At 50.8% G+C, this 17,915-nt stretch overlaps 10 protein-coding genes and 1 non-coding gene across 11 annotated transcripts; 4 read left to right on the forward strand and 7 right to left on the reverse strand.

Annotated features, from left to right (window-relative positions):
• Positions 1-72: 72 nt before the first annotated feature.
• On the reverse strand, positions 73-1,210 carry ARB_04174 (uncharacterized protein; the record flags this gene model as incomplete). Its single annotated transcript, XM_003017249.1, has 2 exons — positions 73-475; positions 576-1,210. 2 exons carry the CDS (start codon positions 1,208-1,210, stop codon positions 73-75), a joined length of 1,038 nt encoding a protein of 345 aa, XP_003017295.1.
• A 719-nt stretch (positions 1,211-1,929) lies between these two features.
• Positions 1,930-2,000, forward strand: ARB_04175. The gene has a single exon. It is a non-coding gene; the product is annotated as a tRNA-Gly (tRNA).
• Positions 2,001-2,401: 401 nt separating this feature from the next.
• Positions 2,402-2,749, reverse strand: ARB_04176 (uncharacterized protein; the record flags this gene model as incomplete). Its single annotated transcript, XM_003017250.1, has 1 exon — positions 2,402-2,749. One exon carries the CDS (start codon positions 2,747-2,749, stop codon positions 2,402-2,404), a length of 348 nt encoding a protein of 115 aa, XP_003017296.1.
• Positions 2,750-3,037: 288 nt separating this feature from the next.
• ARB_04177 (uncharacterized protein) lies at positions 3,038-3,775 on the forward strand (the record flags this gene model as incomplete). The annotated part of the gene is made up of 1 exon (XM_003017251.1): positions 3,038-3,775. One exon carries the CDS (start codon positions 3,038-3,040, stop codon positions 3,773-3,775), a length of 738 nt encoding a protein of 245 aa, XP_003017297.1.
• A 165-nt stretch (positions 3,776-3,940) lies between these two features.
• ARB_04178 (uncharacterized protein) lies at positions 3,941-5,466 on the reverse strand (the record flags this gene model as incomplete). Its single annotated transcript, XM_003017252.1, has 2 exons — positions 3,941-4,141; positions 4,312-5,466. The coding sequence occupies 2 exons, from the start codon at positions 5,464-5,466 to the stop codon at positions 3,941-3,943; spliced, it is 1,356 nt and encodes a 451-aa protein (XP_003017298.1).
• A 745-nt stretch (positions 5,467-6,211) lies between these two features.
• On the reverse strand, positions 6,212-6,367 carry ARB_04179 (uncharacterized protein; the record flags this gene model as incomplete). The annotated part of the gene is made up of 1 exon (XM_003017253.1): positions 6,212-6,367. One exon carries the CDS (start codon positions 6,365-6,367, stop codon positions 6,212-6,214), a length of 156 nt encoding a protein of 51 aa, XP_003017299.1.
• A 694-nt stretch (positions 6,368-7,061) lies between these two features.
• On the reverse strand, positions 7,062-9,593 carry ARB_04180 (DNA repair protein Rad26, putative; the record flags this gene model as incomplete). The annotated part of the gene is made up of 2 exons (XM_003017254.1): positions 7,062-8,903; positions 8,988-9,593. The coding sequence occupies 2 exons, from the start codon at positions 9,591-9,593 to the stop codon at positions 7,062-7,064; spliced, it is 2,448 nt and encodes an 815-aa protein (XP_003017300.1).
• A 710-nt stretch (positions 9,594-10,303) lies between these two features.
• ARB_04181 (uncharacterized protein) lies at positions 10,304-11,855 on the forward strand (the record flags this gene model as incomplete). Its single annotated transcript, XM_003017255.1, has 3 exons — positions 10,304-10,459; positions 10,538-10,937; positions 11,020-11,855. 3 exons carry the CDS (start codon positions 10,304-10,306, stop codon positions 11,853-11,855), a joined length of 1,392 nt encoding a protein of 463 aa, XP_003017301.1.
• Positions 11,856-12,805: 950 nt separating this feature from the next.
• ARB_04182 (uncharacterized protein) lies at positions 12,806-14,291 on the reverse strand (the record flags this gene model as incomplete). Its single annotated transcript, XM_003017256.1, has 4 exons — positions 12,806-13,239; positions 13,303-13,630; positions 13,710-13,889; positions 14,070-14,291. The coding sequence occupies 4 exons, from the start codon at positions 14,289-14,291 to the stop codon at positions 12,806-12,808; spliced, it is 1,164 nt and encodes a 387-aa protein (XP_003017302.1).
• Positions 14,292-14,674: 383 nt separating this feature from the next.
• ARB_04183 (uncharacterized protein) lies at positions 14,675-15,685 on the reverse strand (the record flags this gene model as incomplete). The annotated part of the gene is made up of 1 exon (XM_003017257.1): positions 14,675-15,685. The coding sequence occupies one exon, from the start codon at positions 15,683-15,685 to the stop codon at positions 14,675-14,677; it is 1,011 nt and encodes a 336-aa protein (XP_003017303.1).
• A 1,059-nt stretch (positions 15,686-16,744) lies between these two features.
• ARB_04184 (uncharacterized protein) lies at positions 16,745-17,771 on the forward strand (the record flags this gene model as incomplete). Its single annotated transcript, XM_003017258.1, has 2 exons — positions 16,745-16,871; positions 17,050-17,771. The coding sequence occupies 2 exons, from the start codon at positions 16,745-16,747 to the stop codon at positions 17,769-17,771; spliced, it is 849 nt and encodes a 282-aa protein (XP_003017304.1).
• Between the last annotated feature and the right edge of the window lie 144 nt (positions 17,772-17,915).

A 17,915-nucleotide genomic window follows, 5' to 3' on the forward strand; every position in this document is an offset into this window, starting at 1 on the left:
CAGAAAATCTGGAGTTCCACGCTCCCGTCTCCGCTCAAGCTCAAGGGAAAAAAAAAAAAATTAAGGGTTCGATCAGGCTAGGGCTGTCTGGCTTTCGTCGTCCAGACCTACATAATGCAAACTCAACCCCCACAGCTCTTGTTGCCTCTTTTCGTCTTTTGCCTCTACAGCTGTCTGAGCTTGCTCACTCCCGTTAAAGTATGCTTCTGTGGGATGTGTCCAGGAGTGCTTGGAATCTAGCGTTGCAGACAGCAGGTCTTGTGCAGACTTCTCGGCGGTGCGGAAGAGCCCGTTCGGCCACAGGTGCTGGGCCAGCCATCGGGTGTACAGCTGCATCAACGGGAATGTGAAGTTTCGGTTTGTCCATGAAGCCCTCTGCACTATGTTGTCGTGTAACACTGCGCCGGGGTCGACACCTGCAATGCTTATATTGTTGAGGTCTGGAGTTTTATCTAGACGTTTCCTCAAGGCATGCCTGGGGGGATCGTATACGTTAGAACCAGTGATACCCATATATTTGTCCTTCTTGACTCGCATGTTGAAAACGGAGCGGGTGGGTTGAAACTTAAACTCACATAAAAGTAACCAGGGCTAGTTTTGAGGCGCCGTATCGCCTCATGGACTCCATAGCTCCGTCTTTGTCGAGATTGTGCATGTTTGGATGTGCCAATTCAGCTACGTCCCACTTGAGCTTGCCTGGCTTGTAATACTCGTTCTCTGGCCGACGGGGATCATGTGTGCAGCTGGATGTATAGACGATACGGCCGTGCTGTTTGTCCATGGACTGGAGGAGCCGGAGTGAAAGGAGGACATTGGCAAGAAAGTTGACAGCGAAATTCATCTCGAAGGGCGGGTGCTGCTTCTCTCCTGTTTGGTCTGTGAGCCGGATACCGCTTAAATCGTAGCATAGAGCTGCGTTCAAGACTAGCGCACGAATAGGGGGTATCGTGCCGGCCGACACTGTTTTATTGATACCCGAGACGAAAGCACGGATGTCATCGAACCGGGCAAGATTAACTTCCGGTATGCTCGCTACGTGGTTTCTTTTGCCATGAGAATTGATAATCCGCTGCAGATCGGCTGCCTGGGTCGTTTTCTGGTAGAGGCCGGGGAAGATGAGTGTGTAGGACTGAGGGCGCCGCAGTAGCTTCTTTACTAGCTCCTTTCCCAGGCCGCCGGTTGCACCGGTGAGGATGATAGTGCCATCCATCTTTTAGCCGGTTGTCAAGATGGCTGTTCTGAGAAGTCATGATGAATGGTGTGTTACCACGCGGGTGTTTATATATATATATATATATGTGTGTATATACATCGAGGGATATATGGGTACCCAACGGCGGGGTCTGTACGGAGTATCATTCGACTGATACCGTGGTAGCCCATTTCCCCCCTAGACGGGAACAAGGCCTGGAACCATCAACCTGTTTTTGACTGCAGTCTGTTCATTTGCGAGTATCTAGCTAGCATCTACTCTGACAGAGGGCGCCGCAGAGCTCGGCTGAGGGTGATCAGCAAGGTTTCCACGGCTGAATGGGTTGAGGATGTACCGGGTCTGCGGCCAACCCAGGCCACAACCAACTTGAGGCGATGAAGGCATTGCTCGTGCAGTAGGAAGACCTTAAGCCCGCCTCTCATCTCTGTAGATACGCTCTTGCAGTCCAGGGGAGATATCCATGGATAGATACAGATCAGTATGGCGGTCTTGCAGTGCCGAACAGCAGAGCAGCCTCTACAGTAACTAGTTATCAGCAGGCAAGAGAAGACATCCTTAACCCCAGCCCAAGTCTTCCTTCTCTTCTCTTCTTTCTTCTCTTCTGTCTCCTCCTCGTCCTCCTTCCCGTCGACCCCCTACTCCTTACTCCCTCTTAGTCCCCCTTCTCTTGCTTCCTTCCTGCCTTCTAGCGTCTCTGCTGAGTAAGAGCTGCTGCAGCACTAGTAGTCTAAGGGTAAGATCTAACATTCCCAATGTTAGGACCCGGGTTCGAGTCCCGGCTGGTGCAGTTTTTTCTCTTTTTCTCTTTTTTTCTCTTCTCTTTGTACTCTTATGACTATCTTTATTATCTATATCGTCGTCTATATCGTCGTCTATATGTCTTCCATGTCTTCCATGTCTTACTTTGCTGCTAGCGCTGCGGGTGGATGCGGTGGGCTCGCCTTCACCTCCGACTGCTCAACCGCCGCCAGAAAGTGGCCTCGCGAGCGTCATTAAAGTGGCCTCGCAGTGCTTGCTTGCGGCCTTAACTATCTCTCACTATGCGGTGATACGAGCCTCGCTCCGCCGCCCCTGGACGCTGCCGACGACCGTCTCTCCCAATCACGGCGGCGGCCTCGTCCATGTGTGAAGGATGATGGCAAGGCCGGCGGCAGCGCTGAGGGCGGACCGGGCCTGGCGTCGCTGTCGTTAAATAGGCCGCCTCTGCTCACAGAGATACAGACAGATGCCAGACAGGACAGGATACCCAGACATCAAGACTAGAGAGATACCAGAGAGATACCCAGAGACAAGAAAGAGACAAGAAAGATGAAGCTGAGCATCCTGCTGATGGCCTCCGCCGTGGCCGCCGCGCCTAGCAGCAGCACCCACAGCCGCGGCGGCTCGCGCATCGCCAACGTCGACGTCGGCGTGCGGCCAGGCTTCCTCGTCGACCTGATGCCCGCCGGCCCGCTCAAGGAGAAGCTCGCCGCCTGCGCGAGCCTGTACGAGAAGACGCCCGGCAGGCTGCACTCCTCCGACTTCTCCATCAGCCATCGCGGCGCGCCGCTGCAGTTCCCCGAGCACACGCTGGCCGGGCTGACGGCGGCCGCTCGCATGGGCGCCGGCATCCTCGAGTGCGACGTCGCCTTCACGCGCGACCTCCAGCTCGTCTGCCGCCACTCGCAGTGCGACCTGCACACGACGACCAACATCCTCGCCGTGCCCGAGCTGGCGGCCAAGTGCAGCGTCCCCTTCACGCCCGCGGCCGGCGGCAGGCCCGCCACGGCCAAGTGCTGCACCAGCGACATCACCCTGGCCGAGTTCAAGAGCCTCTGCGGCAAGATGGACGGCTTCAACCCCAGAGCCACCACCGTCGCCGAGTACATGGACGGCACCCCAAAGTTCCGCACCGACCTGTACGCCTCGACCTGCGGCCAGCTGCTCTCGCACAAGGAGTACATGCGCGTCGTCGACATGTACGGGCTCAAGTTCACCCCGGAGCTCAAGGCCCCCGAGGTGCCCATGCCCTTCATGGGCAAGTACTCGCAGGAGCAGTACGCCCAGCAGCTCATCGACGAGTACCGCGCCGCCCGCATCAGCCCCGACCGGGTCTTCCTCCAGTCCTTCTCCATCGACGACATCTACTTCTGGAACAGGCACGACGCCGACTACGCCCGCCAGGCCATGTTCCTCGACTCCCGCCCGGATACCCCCGAGGGCGCCCGCCAGGCCACGGCCACCATGGCCCAGCTGAAGCAGTCCGGCATCCGCACGCTCTCCCCGGCCTTCCATGCCCTGCTCAAGCTCGATGCTGGCAACAACATCGTCCCCTCGGACTACGCCGTCGCTGCAAAGAAGGCCGGCATCAAGCTCACCACTTGGTCCCTGGAGCGTTCGGGGCCCCTGAACAAGGTCAGGGCCTCCGGCGACTTCTACTACTCCTCCATTGCCGCTGCCATCAAGGACGACGGCGACATCTACCGTGTCGTCGATGTCCTGGCCCAGAAGGTCGGCGTTGCCGGCATCTTCTCTGACTGGCCGGCCACCGTCTCCTTCTACGCCAACTGCTTCAACTTGTAGATCCTCACTCCATTCCAAATGCTTTACGTTTATAGACGTATATAAGAAATTAATGTTTTGTATATATAATATCTATCTCTTTTTTTGAAAAGACCTCTATATAAAATTATGTCCCGTCCATGCATGCATGCCCTTATGTACGTACTTTTTATAATAATATATTATCTACTTGAACAACCGAGCAATCTCCTCCTCGCTGAACCGTCTGGTCTTGGTTCTCAGCATCGCTGCCCGCTCTTCCATCGTCATGCTGATCTGCTTCTCTCCAATGGGCACCAGACATCGGGCCAGGTAGTCGTAGTCCTTCTGCAGCAGCTTCACCGTCATCATGATGTAGTCGATGTTGCGGAACACAAGTGCCTGTTCCTGCGAGTACCGCTGCCGCTGCGTCAGGAAGGCCACCGGATGCTCTCGCCAGTGCCGTCGTGGGTTCAGATGATGCGATGTATGATATCCATCATTGAAGCAGAACCGGTTACTCTGCCAATTGTCAGTACTTGCACATTATCACCGGCTGTATATGCAAGGACACTCACCGGAACATCAATCAGGGTGATGCTGGAGCGAAAGTCAGACGAAGGGTCGACCTCGTCCACCAACGCATGCTGGCCCCAATTGCCCACCATCATCGCAATCCGCATCAGCAGCAGCGGCAGCAGGAAGACAAACACCGTCGCCCGCGCATCCACGCGCACAAACAGCACCGCCAGCACAGCGTACGTGCTCAGCTCCCAGCCCGCAGCCTTCGCCGCCATCCCATACTTGCCCTTCTGCGCAAAGTAAAGCGGCAGCTCGATCCACACCAGAAACAAGAACCGGCCCACGTACGCCAGGAAATCACGCAGCTCGTCTCGCTGGTAGCGGATCGTCGACGACAGGTCCTCGGGCCCGTTCCCTTCGACGTGATGGTGCTTGACGTGATGGTAGTAGTAGGAGTTCCACGTATGGCCCATCAGCGGGTTCGTGATGTAAGGGAACAGCATGTCGAACAGCCAGTACTTGCGGTTCAGAATGCCGCCCATGTGGATGTGCTGGTGCATCATCAGCGTGTACGTGCCCATGTACCACGCCTGCACCAGCAAGTGCAGCACGCCGTGCAGCCAGCTGAAGCGGCAGAAGAGCAGCACCGCGCTCGGCACGGAGGTGCTGAAGTACAGCAGCAGGTGTGTGAGCATCGCCACGTCCGTCTCGACCCGGACAAGCCGCCGCGCCCTGGCGATGTACGGCCCGATCAGCCATTGCTGCACCGCCGCCGGGAAGGGCAGCTTCTGCGTGTCCCACGAGACGAAGACGGTCGGATCGAAGTCTGCATGCGCCGGGTCGTTCAGGTTCCGCAGGTGCTCGATGGTCTTTCGCTCGTCCTCCGCGTCGTCTGCAGCTCTGTCGTCCGAAGCTCGCGAGTAGGTGCCTGAAACTAGCTGGTTAGCAGCCGAAGCAGAATAAATAAGAAGAAGAAGAAGAAATGCGACGTCTGCCCAAGTTAAAACTGCCGTACCATTGCTTCTTCCCGTCCTCGTCCTGCGGCCGCTCGCTCCATTATTATCATTGCCGGCGAGTCCGCTGCTCGTCTGCGTCTGCGTCTGCGTCTGCGTCTGCGTCTCCGGCTGGCCCTCCGCCTCTCGCAGCAGGCACTTGAGCACCAGCAGGTCGGGCTGCGTCAGGTTCGGATCAACATACGACGCTGGATCCATCTTCTTGGGTGCCACGGCTCGAACTCGACCTGATCAGCAGGGGGTGGTAAGGGAGCTGGGCCGGCGAATTAATAGCTATCTAGGAGGTCGAGCGAGAGAGAGAGAGCGAGAGAGAGAGAGAGAGAGACGAGGTTTTCACGAAGACGGCCCCCTTTTCCTCTTTTCTTCCCCGGGCCCTTTTCAGGCAGCAGCAAAAAAGGGAGAATCTCCTGATTAAAACGTCATTTTTGCTCTGCTTTCTTTTCTTCCTTCTATCCAGCGGGCGGGCGAGCTAGCTGGATTGGTTTTATTTGCCAGAGAACCCCCATGGGTAATAATACCTGCTGCGGGCGATATTATTATTATTTGCTTCTTGCTCCGCCTGCGGGTTAATGAAAGCGGATTCAGGGGGGGAGGGCCAATGGAGGCGGCGGTGGGCATCGCTCTAGAGAGGCGGGCCCTGAGCGCATCAGGGGGTCGTCCACTACTATTATGTGAAGAAGAAGAAGAAGGAGAAGAAGAAGAAGACGTTGTATAAGATGGAGATGGAGATGCTGTTAGATTTACGTGCTGTTCTTGTACGACTTCTGCTCAGGGGCAGCAATGACATCTGATATTCAACTACTCCGTCTTATTATCCTGTCTGGCAGCCATCGGGGGAGTCGCGGATACCCTTGCTTAGCGACTCCAAGTCGAAGGATCCAACTTCATGCGCCTCAATTCCAGCCTGGCTGCGTAAGGGGGCAGTTACGCAGTTACTGCACAGCTACTCCTCGTCCTCATCGTCGTCCTCGTCTTCGCCATCTTCGTTCTCATCTTCGTTCTCATCCTTGTTCTCGTCTCCGGCTTCAGCCTCCTCCTGCTCGTCATCGTCGTCCCCGTCGTCATCTTCCTCCTCAGAGCTGCTTCTAGGGGGCGACATGTACACCGGGCCGCAATTACACTCTCCGCAGATGTCTAAGGAGTTTTCATCGGGAAGAAAGACGAGGGTGTCGTCGTCGCCGCAGGTCCCGTCACAATCGGGGCTATCTCGTCTCAAAGTGACCTCGCAGCCGCAGGAGTAGAAGACCGACCACTGTTCGCAAGACATCTTCCTATTTATCGTGTCAGGCCTCTTTGCAGACTTTGGGTTTCTGGTCTTTGATGATACATGGAAGAAAGGACTTACTCTTCTCTTGTTTTTTTTTTTTTTATTATTCAAAGGATAGCAGAGCAGGTAGGGCTGTTTGTGCTTGCTTGATTGCTTCTAAAATATACAAATTAGCAAGCATTCACCCTGGGTATAGTCAAACAGACAACTCACTGTTTGTGGTTGGCAGAGAAGCTGAGAGTTGATGATACCTTGACTGGCCAAAGCAGAGAGCTGGAAAGCAGGAAAGCAGGGGGGCTCCCTTTTTTTTTTATAGTAAAAAAAAAAAAAAAAGGCTCAAAGTGAGCTGCCTCCTTTGGTGGAAGGACATGTATAACCGTCTGGAACCCGCTTCTGAAGGACGTCCCTTTAGATGAGCGGGACGTGATGAGTTTTCTTTTTGAATGTCTGTCAACTGCGCTACATTGATATCCTGTAGCACAGTATAAAGGAAGACTAGAACCTCACGTAAGGTTATCACTATCAATCATTCATCTGTCTTGCTTGATCGGAATGCCTCTACCAGTGCCTCTGCTTCCTGTGGGTTGATAGCATCCTCTAGCAGCTCATGGGTCATCTCAACAGTCTGATCAGATATTCCGGCTTCTAGCAGCAATCCTTCACTGAATGCCAAACGGGTCAGAACAACAAGGTGTTTCTGTACTGCCCCTGGTACAGCACGGAGCCGTGAAGGTAGGTCGACCTGGCCTGGGAACAACTTGATAATACCATACACAAAGCGGGTCAGACCGTTGACCAAAGTGGCATGCAAGTCCCGCTCTGGGGGGTTCGAATACATAGCATCAAGCTCGTCATGCATAGACCGAAAGGCGCGGGCTAGAGCACTCGGATGTGAGGCAATCATTTTACCAAGTCGGTTCCGTTCTGGATTTGGTATGGAGAAGGCAATCTCGTTCAGGAACAGCATCACCTCGACCCGCAGAGTGGTGATTTCCCAAGCCGTGTACGGTTTCTCCCCTTCATCGGATGATGGCAGCTCGCTAAGCAGGTTAGCTGCCCTGTCAATGATGTACTTTTCATGCTCTAGCTGCTGCGACTCTGAGTCACAGATTGGTCCAAAGGTGTTGGTCAGCTGGCCACAGGCTAGGATCTTCAACGTCAGAATGATATCGTTGAGCTGCTGGTATGAATTCAGCATGATCAGGATAAAGTCGTATCCCACGCAGCGCCAGAACAGCTCTAGTGCCTGCCTGTTCTGCTGACAGCCACTGACAATCAGGTAAAGTATCTCGAGTGCCTCTGTGGAGCTGACGCGGTGGTCCAGCTTTTTCTGAGGCGTCCTCTTGACCTTCCCCAGATTTTCATGCGATACTGGGGAACTGGTGAACCGAGGCACGCCATTGATGTATCCGGAGTTCTGGAGCACCGGCACAATAGATTCGATGACGCAGGGAGCCAGCTTATGCAGATCTAAGTGAAGGATGAATTTCACTATTGACATGAACATGCCAATAGGGCTGTGGAAATGCTCTTTCAAAGCGCGTGACCATAACGACGCTATGGCCTTGGTATATTCCACCGCATAGTTGCTGCTGCTCTGCGCGGTAATCGACTGTATGACAATCGACGAGAACTTGCGGTCCGGCTCGGACGGGAAATACATGCTTGAAAACACCTCCATATCAGGAGCATTCCTTGGGTATGTACGGTGATTAAGGATAAGCCGCATATACCGCATGTTACGGTCCTCTCGCTTGGGCTGCTGCTGCTGCTGCTGCTTTTGTTGACTCTCTTCAGGGGTCTCTTCTTTTCCTCCTCCGGGAGTTTCAGCGTTCCCATTATCGTCAGCACTGCCCCCGAGAGACTGACTCAGCTGAAGCGCAAGAGGTATTGGGGAATCATCAACCGCGCGTTTTCGCTTGTTCGACGTCATTGGGGTCGCCCGCTTGGATCTCCTTCCGGTAGACTTTGAAGGAGACACCATGAGCTCATCGTCATCAAATCCGTCCCTAAGAGGCAGGGACTTGCTCTTCCTTGGGGTTGCAGGGTGCGGCTTATCATCCTTGGGCTTGTTCCGGAAGCTATGCTGCAATTTAGAAGCGCGGTAGGCCTCTTCTTGCAAATCATGCTTGAGAAATCCATTTTCAGCAACCAGCCGCTTGCTCTCCATCAGAGCAGCTTCAATCTCTGCTCGGTATTTCCTAGTTTCCTCTTCCATGGCGCTTTTCAGCGCGGAAATTTGGCGGTTGTGATTCTTTTCAAGTTTTACCTGATTAGCCCGTATAATGGCAATCTCACCAGCTCGAGCTTCCTCTGAAGCTGTTGCTGCTGCAAGTTCTTGAGCAAGCCTTTCTCGTTCTCGAGTCAGCTTTATTCATTTTACATATATACAATTAGCTTCCCGTATCTTCAGCAATTGGTAGGTATAGATTAAAAATAAAAACCCCCATACCTGTTCAATCTGGTCCTTCAGCTCTTCAACATGGGCACCCTCAAATGGATGGGTATGGAACGAAGTGGTGTCCGCATTGCCTCCTTGCAGCCCGTCTGTTTGCATGGGCTCTACCATCACACCGGGCTCGTCCGCCGTAATTCGACGCCATTGTCCCGGCGCAAGAGAGGCACTGGTATAGCCCAGCTGCTGGCCGACTCCTTCGCCAGATTCTCCCGGTGTTTCCAGTAAAGCATCCTGTTCGTCCACCAGATCTAGACCGTCGTCCTTGTCGAGAACGCTGGCATCCCACTGCTGATAATCCGTATCCCCAAAGCTCAGCGCCGGCCGGAGATGCTGAGCAGGGTTCCGCCGTCTCCTCCTCTGCTCAACAGTGCTACTCGAGGTATTGCTCGTCGAATGGCGAATTAGTGAGGGCCGGACAGGCCGCGAGACAGGCTGGTCATGTTGTTGAAGCTGCCGTTGCTGCTGCTGCTGCGTCGTCTCTCTAGATGGTGGCACCACGGCCCCTTGCTGCGGTGTCTGGTAGGCATCCTGCTCCAGCTCGAGCAGCGCATCGTACGCGGAATCGTCGACCCCGTCGTCCCAGAAGTTATCGTCCTCCATCCCATCAGAACCGCCGTCGTCTCCTGCTTCATCCCAGGCGACAGGATGCGATGCGACCTGCGCGAGTCGAGGAGGATCAGAGGCGCAGCCGGCTTCAGCTCAGACCCTGGCCGGCCCTCCTGATTGGAGCTCCGCTGCGTCCTTGGGCACTTGAGGCAGACAGACAGTCGACACGTCCCCTGATGCCTGGAGAGCCCTTCTTGCTCTGCCTCGATGAGTCTGGCGTCGTCAAGCCGTCAAGTTGTCGCTGCAGGCGTTGCTGGCGGGCTGACCAATCTCTCTCCCGCAGAAAATATCATCCCTGGGCGCCGCCAAAAGGTCCACCAGCGATCTCACTAACAACCAACCAGTTACGTTAAGTTAAAAAAAAAAAATAAAATAAAATAAAATAAAAACACCCAGAATCTCCCAGTCGGTTTGCCGTGAAGCAGCACAGCTTCGCCGTCCGCCGTCCTGTCCGCGTCTCCAGCTAGACTCGCCCCGTTCCTCGCCTGCCGCTGCCACGAAGAGGGAGTTGCGCTGTCCAGGTACGCCGTCCCCGGCCCTCCGCCGGCCCCTGAAAGGCCCTCGCGTGCTACAAAAATCCCCCGAAGAGCAAGGCAGAGGAGGCCCGCAGGCCCGTCGAACGATCCTCCGTACAGCGTCCCAGGCTAACTTCTCTGGCAGACTCCCACAGGTTGATGATACCGACGAGCCGCGAGGTCTGAACTATGGGCAAAAGCAGGAGGAATCTCCGCGCGCAAGACTCGCTCGCTACGAGCCCCGAGACTACGAACTACCCGTCGTCCGAAGACAGCGACGCCTCGGACGTCCAGAGCCCCAGCCGAGAGGATACCGGCTTGATACCTCAGAAAATGGAGGCCACCGTATGCGGATTCACCTGTAGTTCATGTTTGGCCCCCTGCCGTTTGTTCCTGTGCTGACGCTGGCGGTGGATTTGGTAGCAGACGACATCCGAGAAAGCGCAGCAGCCGCAGCCGCAGCAGCCGCTCTCCGACTTTGAGAAGAAGAGACAGACGTTCATCACCCGGACGATATGGACCTTTGTCATGATTGCCGGCTTCTTCGTCATCATCTTCGCCGGCCACCTATACCTGATCATCGTTGTTACCGCCATCCAGATCGTCTCCTTCAAGGAGGTCATCGCCATCGCCAACGTCCCCAGCAAGGCCAGAAACCTCAAGTTCACAAAGTCTCTGAACTGGTACTTCCTCGTGACAACAATGTACTTCTTGTATGGAGAGAGTGTGCTCTATTACTTCAAGCACATCCTCCTGGTTGACAGGATCCTGCTCCCTTTTGCAACGCATCACCGGTTTATCAGCTTTATGCTCTACCTCATAGGTGAGTCCGGACCCATGCAGCATATATATATATATATATATATATATATATCCGTCTACAATACACTAACCGGTATCTATAGGGTTTGTCTTCTTTGTTGCAACTCTGCAAAAGGGACACTACAAATTCCAGTTTACCCAGTTTGCCTGGACTCACATGGCCCTATATCTCATTGTTGTCCAGGCTCACTTTGTCCTAAACAACATCTTCGAAGGGCTGATCTGGTTCTGTATCCCCGTATCTCTTGTGATTACAAATGATATCTTTGCCTACATCTGTGGAATCACATTCGGCCGGACCCAGTTGATCAAACTCTCCCCTAAGAAAACCGTCGAGGGCTTTGTCGGCGCTTGGGTATGCACAGTTATATTCGGCTATGGCGCAACAATCCTCCTGAAGCAGTACAAATATTTCACTTGCCCAGTCAACGATTTGGGCTCCAACCTCCTGACGGGTCTCGAATGCACTCCAAACCCTTGCTTCAAAGCACAGCCATACACCATGCCAGAATGGACTCACATCAACAAGACCTTCCACATCGCCCCCGTCCAATTCCACGTTTTTGTCCTTTCTACCTTTGCCTCCCTTATTGCTCCATTCGGTGGCTTCTTCGCCTCTGGGCTGAAGCGGACGTTCAAAATTAAGGACTTTGGAGAATCCATTCCCGGTCATGGTGGTATTACTGACCGAATGGACTGCCAGTTCATCATGGGCCTGTTCGCCTATATGTACTACCACAGCTTCATTGCCGTCCACAAGGCCAGTGTTGGAGGAGTCATCGAGAACGCCATCACCGGCTTAACGGTTGACGAACAGTTGGAGCTTATCAAGGGACTGAGCAAATACCTGTACAACCAGGGCGTTGTCTCTGAATCAGTAAGTATCTTGACCAAAACCGTAGATATACAGCCTTGCTAACATACTTATAGCTCGTGGAATGTTTGAACGGAGATTATAGACGACTCCGTCGATGATTGCTTTTTCTTGGTCCTAGAATGGGTTGCCGCCTGCGATGCTGCTGGTATCAGGCTGCTTACCCTTATTATGGCATGTTTTTTTACCCGCTGGTTTTTCTCGTCCTTCTACTTCGACTTGTATCATTCAACACATCACTTGATGAATATTTTGGGCCTTCTCCTAATCCTCCTTTATTGCATCATTTTATTCTCCTTTACTCCAAGCCCCAAAAAGATAACCGGTGCATTACATCATAACTGTATAGGCTTCTCATTCGAACGTGGATCACCTTCTCATATCATCTCTTACAGCAATTCTTTCCCGCCAGGAGCTCGACGGCAACTCTTTTACCTCTTATGAAATGAAAATATCTCTGCTTTTTTAATAAATGGCTTGTTCTGCATTGCTTCCTGGTATCGTCTCTAATAGTTACTGTTTCCATCTGCCATAGCTATCTTTGTACAACCAAAACTAACTCCCTTGTAGCTCTTTGGAATAGTAAGCATTTCCTAGTTAGTAGCTCATTATGTCTCTCTGTTGGAGGATAGAACACATTTTTGCCGTAAGGGGGCTGTTTCATCGGGAATTCTTCCAACCATGTCTATTCCCATGAAACATTGCAAGCAGGACGTAGAATCGAGGCTAGACGGCTAGTTCTTGTCCAAATCATCAAATCTTCGGCCAAGTCTCAAAATGGCTCAGCTTCTGGGTCAACAAAGCTTTGGCCACAGCGCAGCTGTGACAGCATGTGCCCAGGATGGCCATATGTGGGGTGTGTCTCTCTTCACATACACTGGAAGAGGCTGTCGATATCAGTCACAATCATGCTGTGTGGTGCCAGATAACGCAGCAGTCTTCTCGCCTAACCCTCGGTTGAGAGCTGAATTCCACTATAGTGTATCTTACAGCACTCACTCCTCAACTTCGTATTCTTCCATTTCGACCTTGAAGTATGCTGACACAGTCTCACGTTCAGCCTGCGCCTGTTCAGGATCCAACATAAACCGAATCGCCGTGTCTCGACTTCGTTCGTGGGCTTTAGCAACGGAATCATGAGCGGCAGTAGGCATCATTGGGTTTATGGGTGGTGCGGGAGGTGTTTCGGGGCGGTCTTTGCCGTGTCGGTGATGGCTATTTTTAGATTTCTTTGAAGAAGTCCCGTTTGATATGCCATTGCTTTCTGCCTTCCTCTTCTTCCAGTAAGCGAACCGTGGAATCTTATAGGAGTCCGCTTCTTCGTTCAACGGGATGCGGATGTTTAAGAAGACGTCGAGGCTAAAGTCAGGGCCAACTGAAGTTGACGAACGATTATGCGTGTACAGTTCAAGCAGATCGAGTATGGTTTCTGGAAATTTACCTGGTCAGAATAATAAATGATGATAAGGCAGGAGATTGGGAAACTGCATACCCATAACTTCAGCTCTTGATGTTTCCCATAATTTATATTCTTCCTCCGAGTGTATCTTGTCTACAGGCTCCTCAAGAAGCCTGGCTGCTAGCTCGAGACAGGCAAAGGCCATGGTAGCCGATGTTTGCTTAAGAGGGGCAAAGGTTCTGTAGAGATCCAAACTTATGGTGTATGCGACTCGTCCAACTTTGGAATCCTTATCAAGGCCGCACTGCCTTGTAAGTTTCATCAGGACCTTCTGAGGATGACGATTTCGGAAATCAAACCCAGAGGATTCTAACATCAGTCTCTCAAGACCGATAATAGACCGAGAATGGGATTCAAAAATCTGCAAATGTTCATCGTTAGAAAGATGGCACAATAAACATTTCGTGAAAGTATAAATCCCTAATGCAGCCAGTACATACCGGGTCATCTGCAGATAATTGTTCTGTTGGAGGTAGTTTAAGATTGTACGAGCAACATAGGATATCTCTAGATTTCTTTAACGTGTCCTCGATCTTGCACGCGGTAAATAGAGCAGCAGCAGCCGCTTCCTGTAATCGCAAACTTGTGAGTAAAAAGAACCTCCAAGAATGGCGAACAGCCTGTAATAACATAGTCGCAATACGTACTATGTAGTTATACTCGTTGTCCGGATGGACCAGCCGGAATTTGTGATAGTAAATTGACGCTGTGTTGAACGTCCTGACCGGCCTGGAGGTACCAATTAGTGAGTTGAGCAAAGAAACCGGAGACGGGGTCAAAGACAAATAACAGAATCACACATACAGGTGAAGAGCTTTGCGAACATTATCTATCCAGGTAATTCCCTGGAGCCGATTGCTGTCTTCCCGGAGAGGATTAACCCCCGTCGCAGCAAAGCAATCTTGCACTGTTTTTTCAAATATATAGGGATTGGCGACCTGTATAAAAGATGGGTGAGGTGCCACTGGTGCTACATCTGCTGGCTGCGCCTCAGGGGTACTCTCCTTCGCCGTCGGCGACATATTTCAATGCCGGTCGTCTGGTGCGTTCAAGTCAGCTGTAGCGGTGTTGAAATATTGAAATATTGAAATATATCCAGCAGGATAGACTAGCTTTCCAGAAAAGCGCGGTTGAAAGCTCGCGGCCGGCATCATGGAAGGTTGGCGCGCGGCAAAATGTATTTCCGGAAAAGGCAGTTCTGCCGCGCCAAACTCTAACATGTCATCTAGAGCTCTCCTTTCTCGAAAGCAATAATCTCTTTCGTTTTTACAAGAATGATCTGTGGTTTAATATGGATTTGCTGGTCTGATTATTTAGGATGCTCTCACGAGTGCTTCACGAAAGCTAACGGTTTTTCCTACAAAATACCCCGACAACGATGTAGACCAACTGCTCCATGAGCGTTTCATCCGGATACCTGATCATTCCCACTCTGTTCACTACGTGCTTTTCTCAAATGCTTTTCCGTCTTGGAATGGTTGGTAAGGGCTAGACCATCCATAAAAGAACGATTGCATGGCGAGCAGAAGTTATGTTTCTCCTGCTTCTGATGATCCTTCAGGGAATCCAGCTTCGCTGCCGAAAAGAGACATTGGCTTGCCATGCACTTATAAATATGCGATGTAGCCACATGCCTTTCGAAGCTTGACTGGCTACTCATGATCTCCTCACACTGGTCGCAATAGCAGTGCTGAGCTGTTTGTTGGTGCTGTTCTAATTCCTTTTGGGTTTGGAACACTTGCTTGCACGTCGGGCATGGCATGCTCATATGGTATACAAGATTGTGTTTGCGCTGGATGCTCTCATCTCGGAAGTAGCAACAACATACACCGCAAAAGCTGTGGTTTGTTGCTTGCTGGTGAGCCCACAGCTCATCGACACTTGCAGATACCGAAGCACATGTAGGGCATTTGAAATTATGTGCCACATCTATGTGCTTATCCAGGAACGTCCCGTCTGCAAAATAAGCATGGCAAAGGCCGCAATAGTTGTGATTTTCGTTCATCTGGTGATGCTGAAGCCCTATTATGGTGTTGAAGCCCGCTTCGCATTGGAAGCAGATGATTCTAGAGCTGGTTGTCGAGGCTGGCTTGGACGGTGAACTATCAGAACTGCACCAGCGTTCGCTCTCGGATAGATTGGTCTGCCTAGAAGGTGATGATGGTCCTAAATTACAGGCTCCTTCGGGCAGTGCCATTTTATTGAGAGCTTGGCCTGGCTTCCTGTCTAGCATTGCATGGTCAAAACCACAGTTTCTAAGAAAAGTCTCCAAGGACTCGGGTGTGAGGTTTTGTTTGCTCTCTATGTTGGCAGTCTGAGCCTCGTTCGTTTCATCATTATCTTGCAGATCAAGAAGGTCTCCCAGGGTTGGCTGGATTATGTTGTGTATCCTTGTGCCCGAGTGCGAAGACTCCATCAGCGTATCATGACCACTAAGGCGACGTGGAATTCTATGACTTGATGTGTTGACTCTGCGATCCTGGCTCATGTCGGAAGATTCTTTCGTACGGGAGACTTGAGGTCTAATATTCCTATGTCTATGTTAGTTTTGACTTTTAGGTCATCATAATAGACACTTCTCCATACCACGAATGATTGTATCTTTCATGCTCTTGGAAACTATACCAACTACCAAATCCCAGGTGACATTTTGGACATATTATAGCATTTCCTTCGCATGTATGTGCTTGATAGGCCTCTTCTGAGGCTATGAGAACTCCACAGCTTTCGCAATGGAACATTTCAGAGATATGCAGTTTAGCCTGTTATATACCCTGCGTCGGGCATATATTAGTATCACCAATGTGCTATAAACCAGATTTGGCCACATAAACCTACAATGGATATATATAGCCTGCAATTCTTATATATATGACGGAAACGCTGCATATAAACAACTGTCTGGAACACAAATGGCCTTTGTTTCCTACCTCTAATGGGTCTAATGTAAGGTTCAAGTTTTATGAAAAGGAAATGTAGATGAAGGCGGACAAACTAGGACGGGGGCAGCACAGTAATAATATACTTCTATAAGGAAGCATCTATTAATAATTTTTTTACTATCAACAGTACTTATCTGTTCTATCTTATAGCTCCATGGCACCTTAGTCTTATAGGGACCCTACAAATTTGATTTGTCTTCTGGTTGAATACTCCAGAAACTATATTATTAGGGAAGTTGAACCAGCCCTGAAACACATTTGGTATCCTAGGATACAGTCTCTATCCATCAATAAAGCAATACAATGCTATATTTATAGTTTTGCTATAAACAGGTAAGAAACTTTAGCTAAAAGTAGATATATGCACCTTACACAAACTTGTACTTCCAAGCCTACTTAGCCTAACAATGACCTCATGATTAATAATGCACAATATTGTAGTTTTGCTATATAAAAGCTGTCAAAGCACTTGAAATATACGGATTGGTAATTCAATTCTCTCAAAGGAAAAGAGGAGAAAATATCTAGAAACAATGGGACCTCCCCCTGATGCTGATATCCACCCAACTGCAACCGGTCGAGCGAAGGAGGTTGTTGACAAGCACTCCAAAGAGCAGCCACTCAAGCTGTACTCAGGCTGGTTTTGCCCGTACGTTTCAAGTTTTCATTCTCTAACAGATGGACATGAAAGAATGTCATCATCTTCTCACAATAAGTTTCTTTGACAATTGAATGATATTAACCAGGAAATAGGTTCGGTATGATATTACTCCCGGATCTCTCCATATAAACAAAGAACATACCTTGGTAAAAGGCAACCCTAACACACGAGTTATAGTCCAGCGGGTATGGATCGTCCTCGAAGAGAAAAAGATCCCATATCAATATATTGAAGTGAATCCTTATAAAAAACCGGACTCTCTTCTTGCCCTTAATCCACGGGGCTTAGTACCAACGCTTGCCTGTCCAACTATCCAGCCAGATGGATCGACTGCCATTAAACCATTATATGAATCCACCGTGATCAATGAATATCTTGAAGATGCATTCCCCAATCCGGAACGGCCATTGCACCCGGCAGATCCATACCAAAAGGCAAGGGGGCGTATCTGGATCGACCATGTGACCTCGCGAATCACCCCTTCTTTTTACCGTTTTCTTCAATACCAGGGTGAAGAGGAGGGGTTGAACAAAGCCCGAGAAGAGTTCCTAGGCCATTTAAAGGATTTCATCCTGGAAATGGATGAGATTGGTCCTTTCTTTCACGGAAGCAATTTTATGATGCCGGATATAATGCTCGCACCTTTGGCGATTAGATTCTGGGTTATTGACCACTTCAAGAAAGGTGGGCTAGGCATACCGGCTCCAGGCAAAGGAGGGAATGATGAAGTTGTTTGGAATAGGTGGAGAATGTGGTTGGCAGCAGTTGAGACAAGGGAAAGTGTGGCTTCGACTATGAGTGATAAGGAACACTCTATGCCTATTTATAAACGCTATGCAGATGATGTTGCTCAGAGTGAATTGGCAAAAGCAACAAGGGCTGGAAAGGGGGTACCTTGAACCTCTTCATCATAGGTAGAATGAAATACCCCCGGTTTGCGCTCTCAAAAGAGCAAATGTCTATATTATCATTTTCCATATTTTTTCAACAGCCTTTGCATTGTGGACATGGCAGATAAGCCATATCCCCCACCAAAAATGGCA

The sequence above is a fragment of the Trichophyton benhamiae genome (genome assembly GCF_000151125.1).
Source record: "Trichophyton benhamiae CBS 112371 chromosome Unknown contig01293.0, whole genome shotgun sequence".
NCBI lineage: Eukaryota > Fungi > Ascomycota > Eurotiomycetes > Onygenales > Arthrodermataceae > Trichophyton > Trichophyton benhamiae.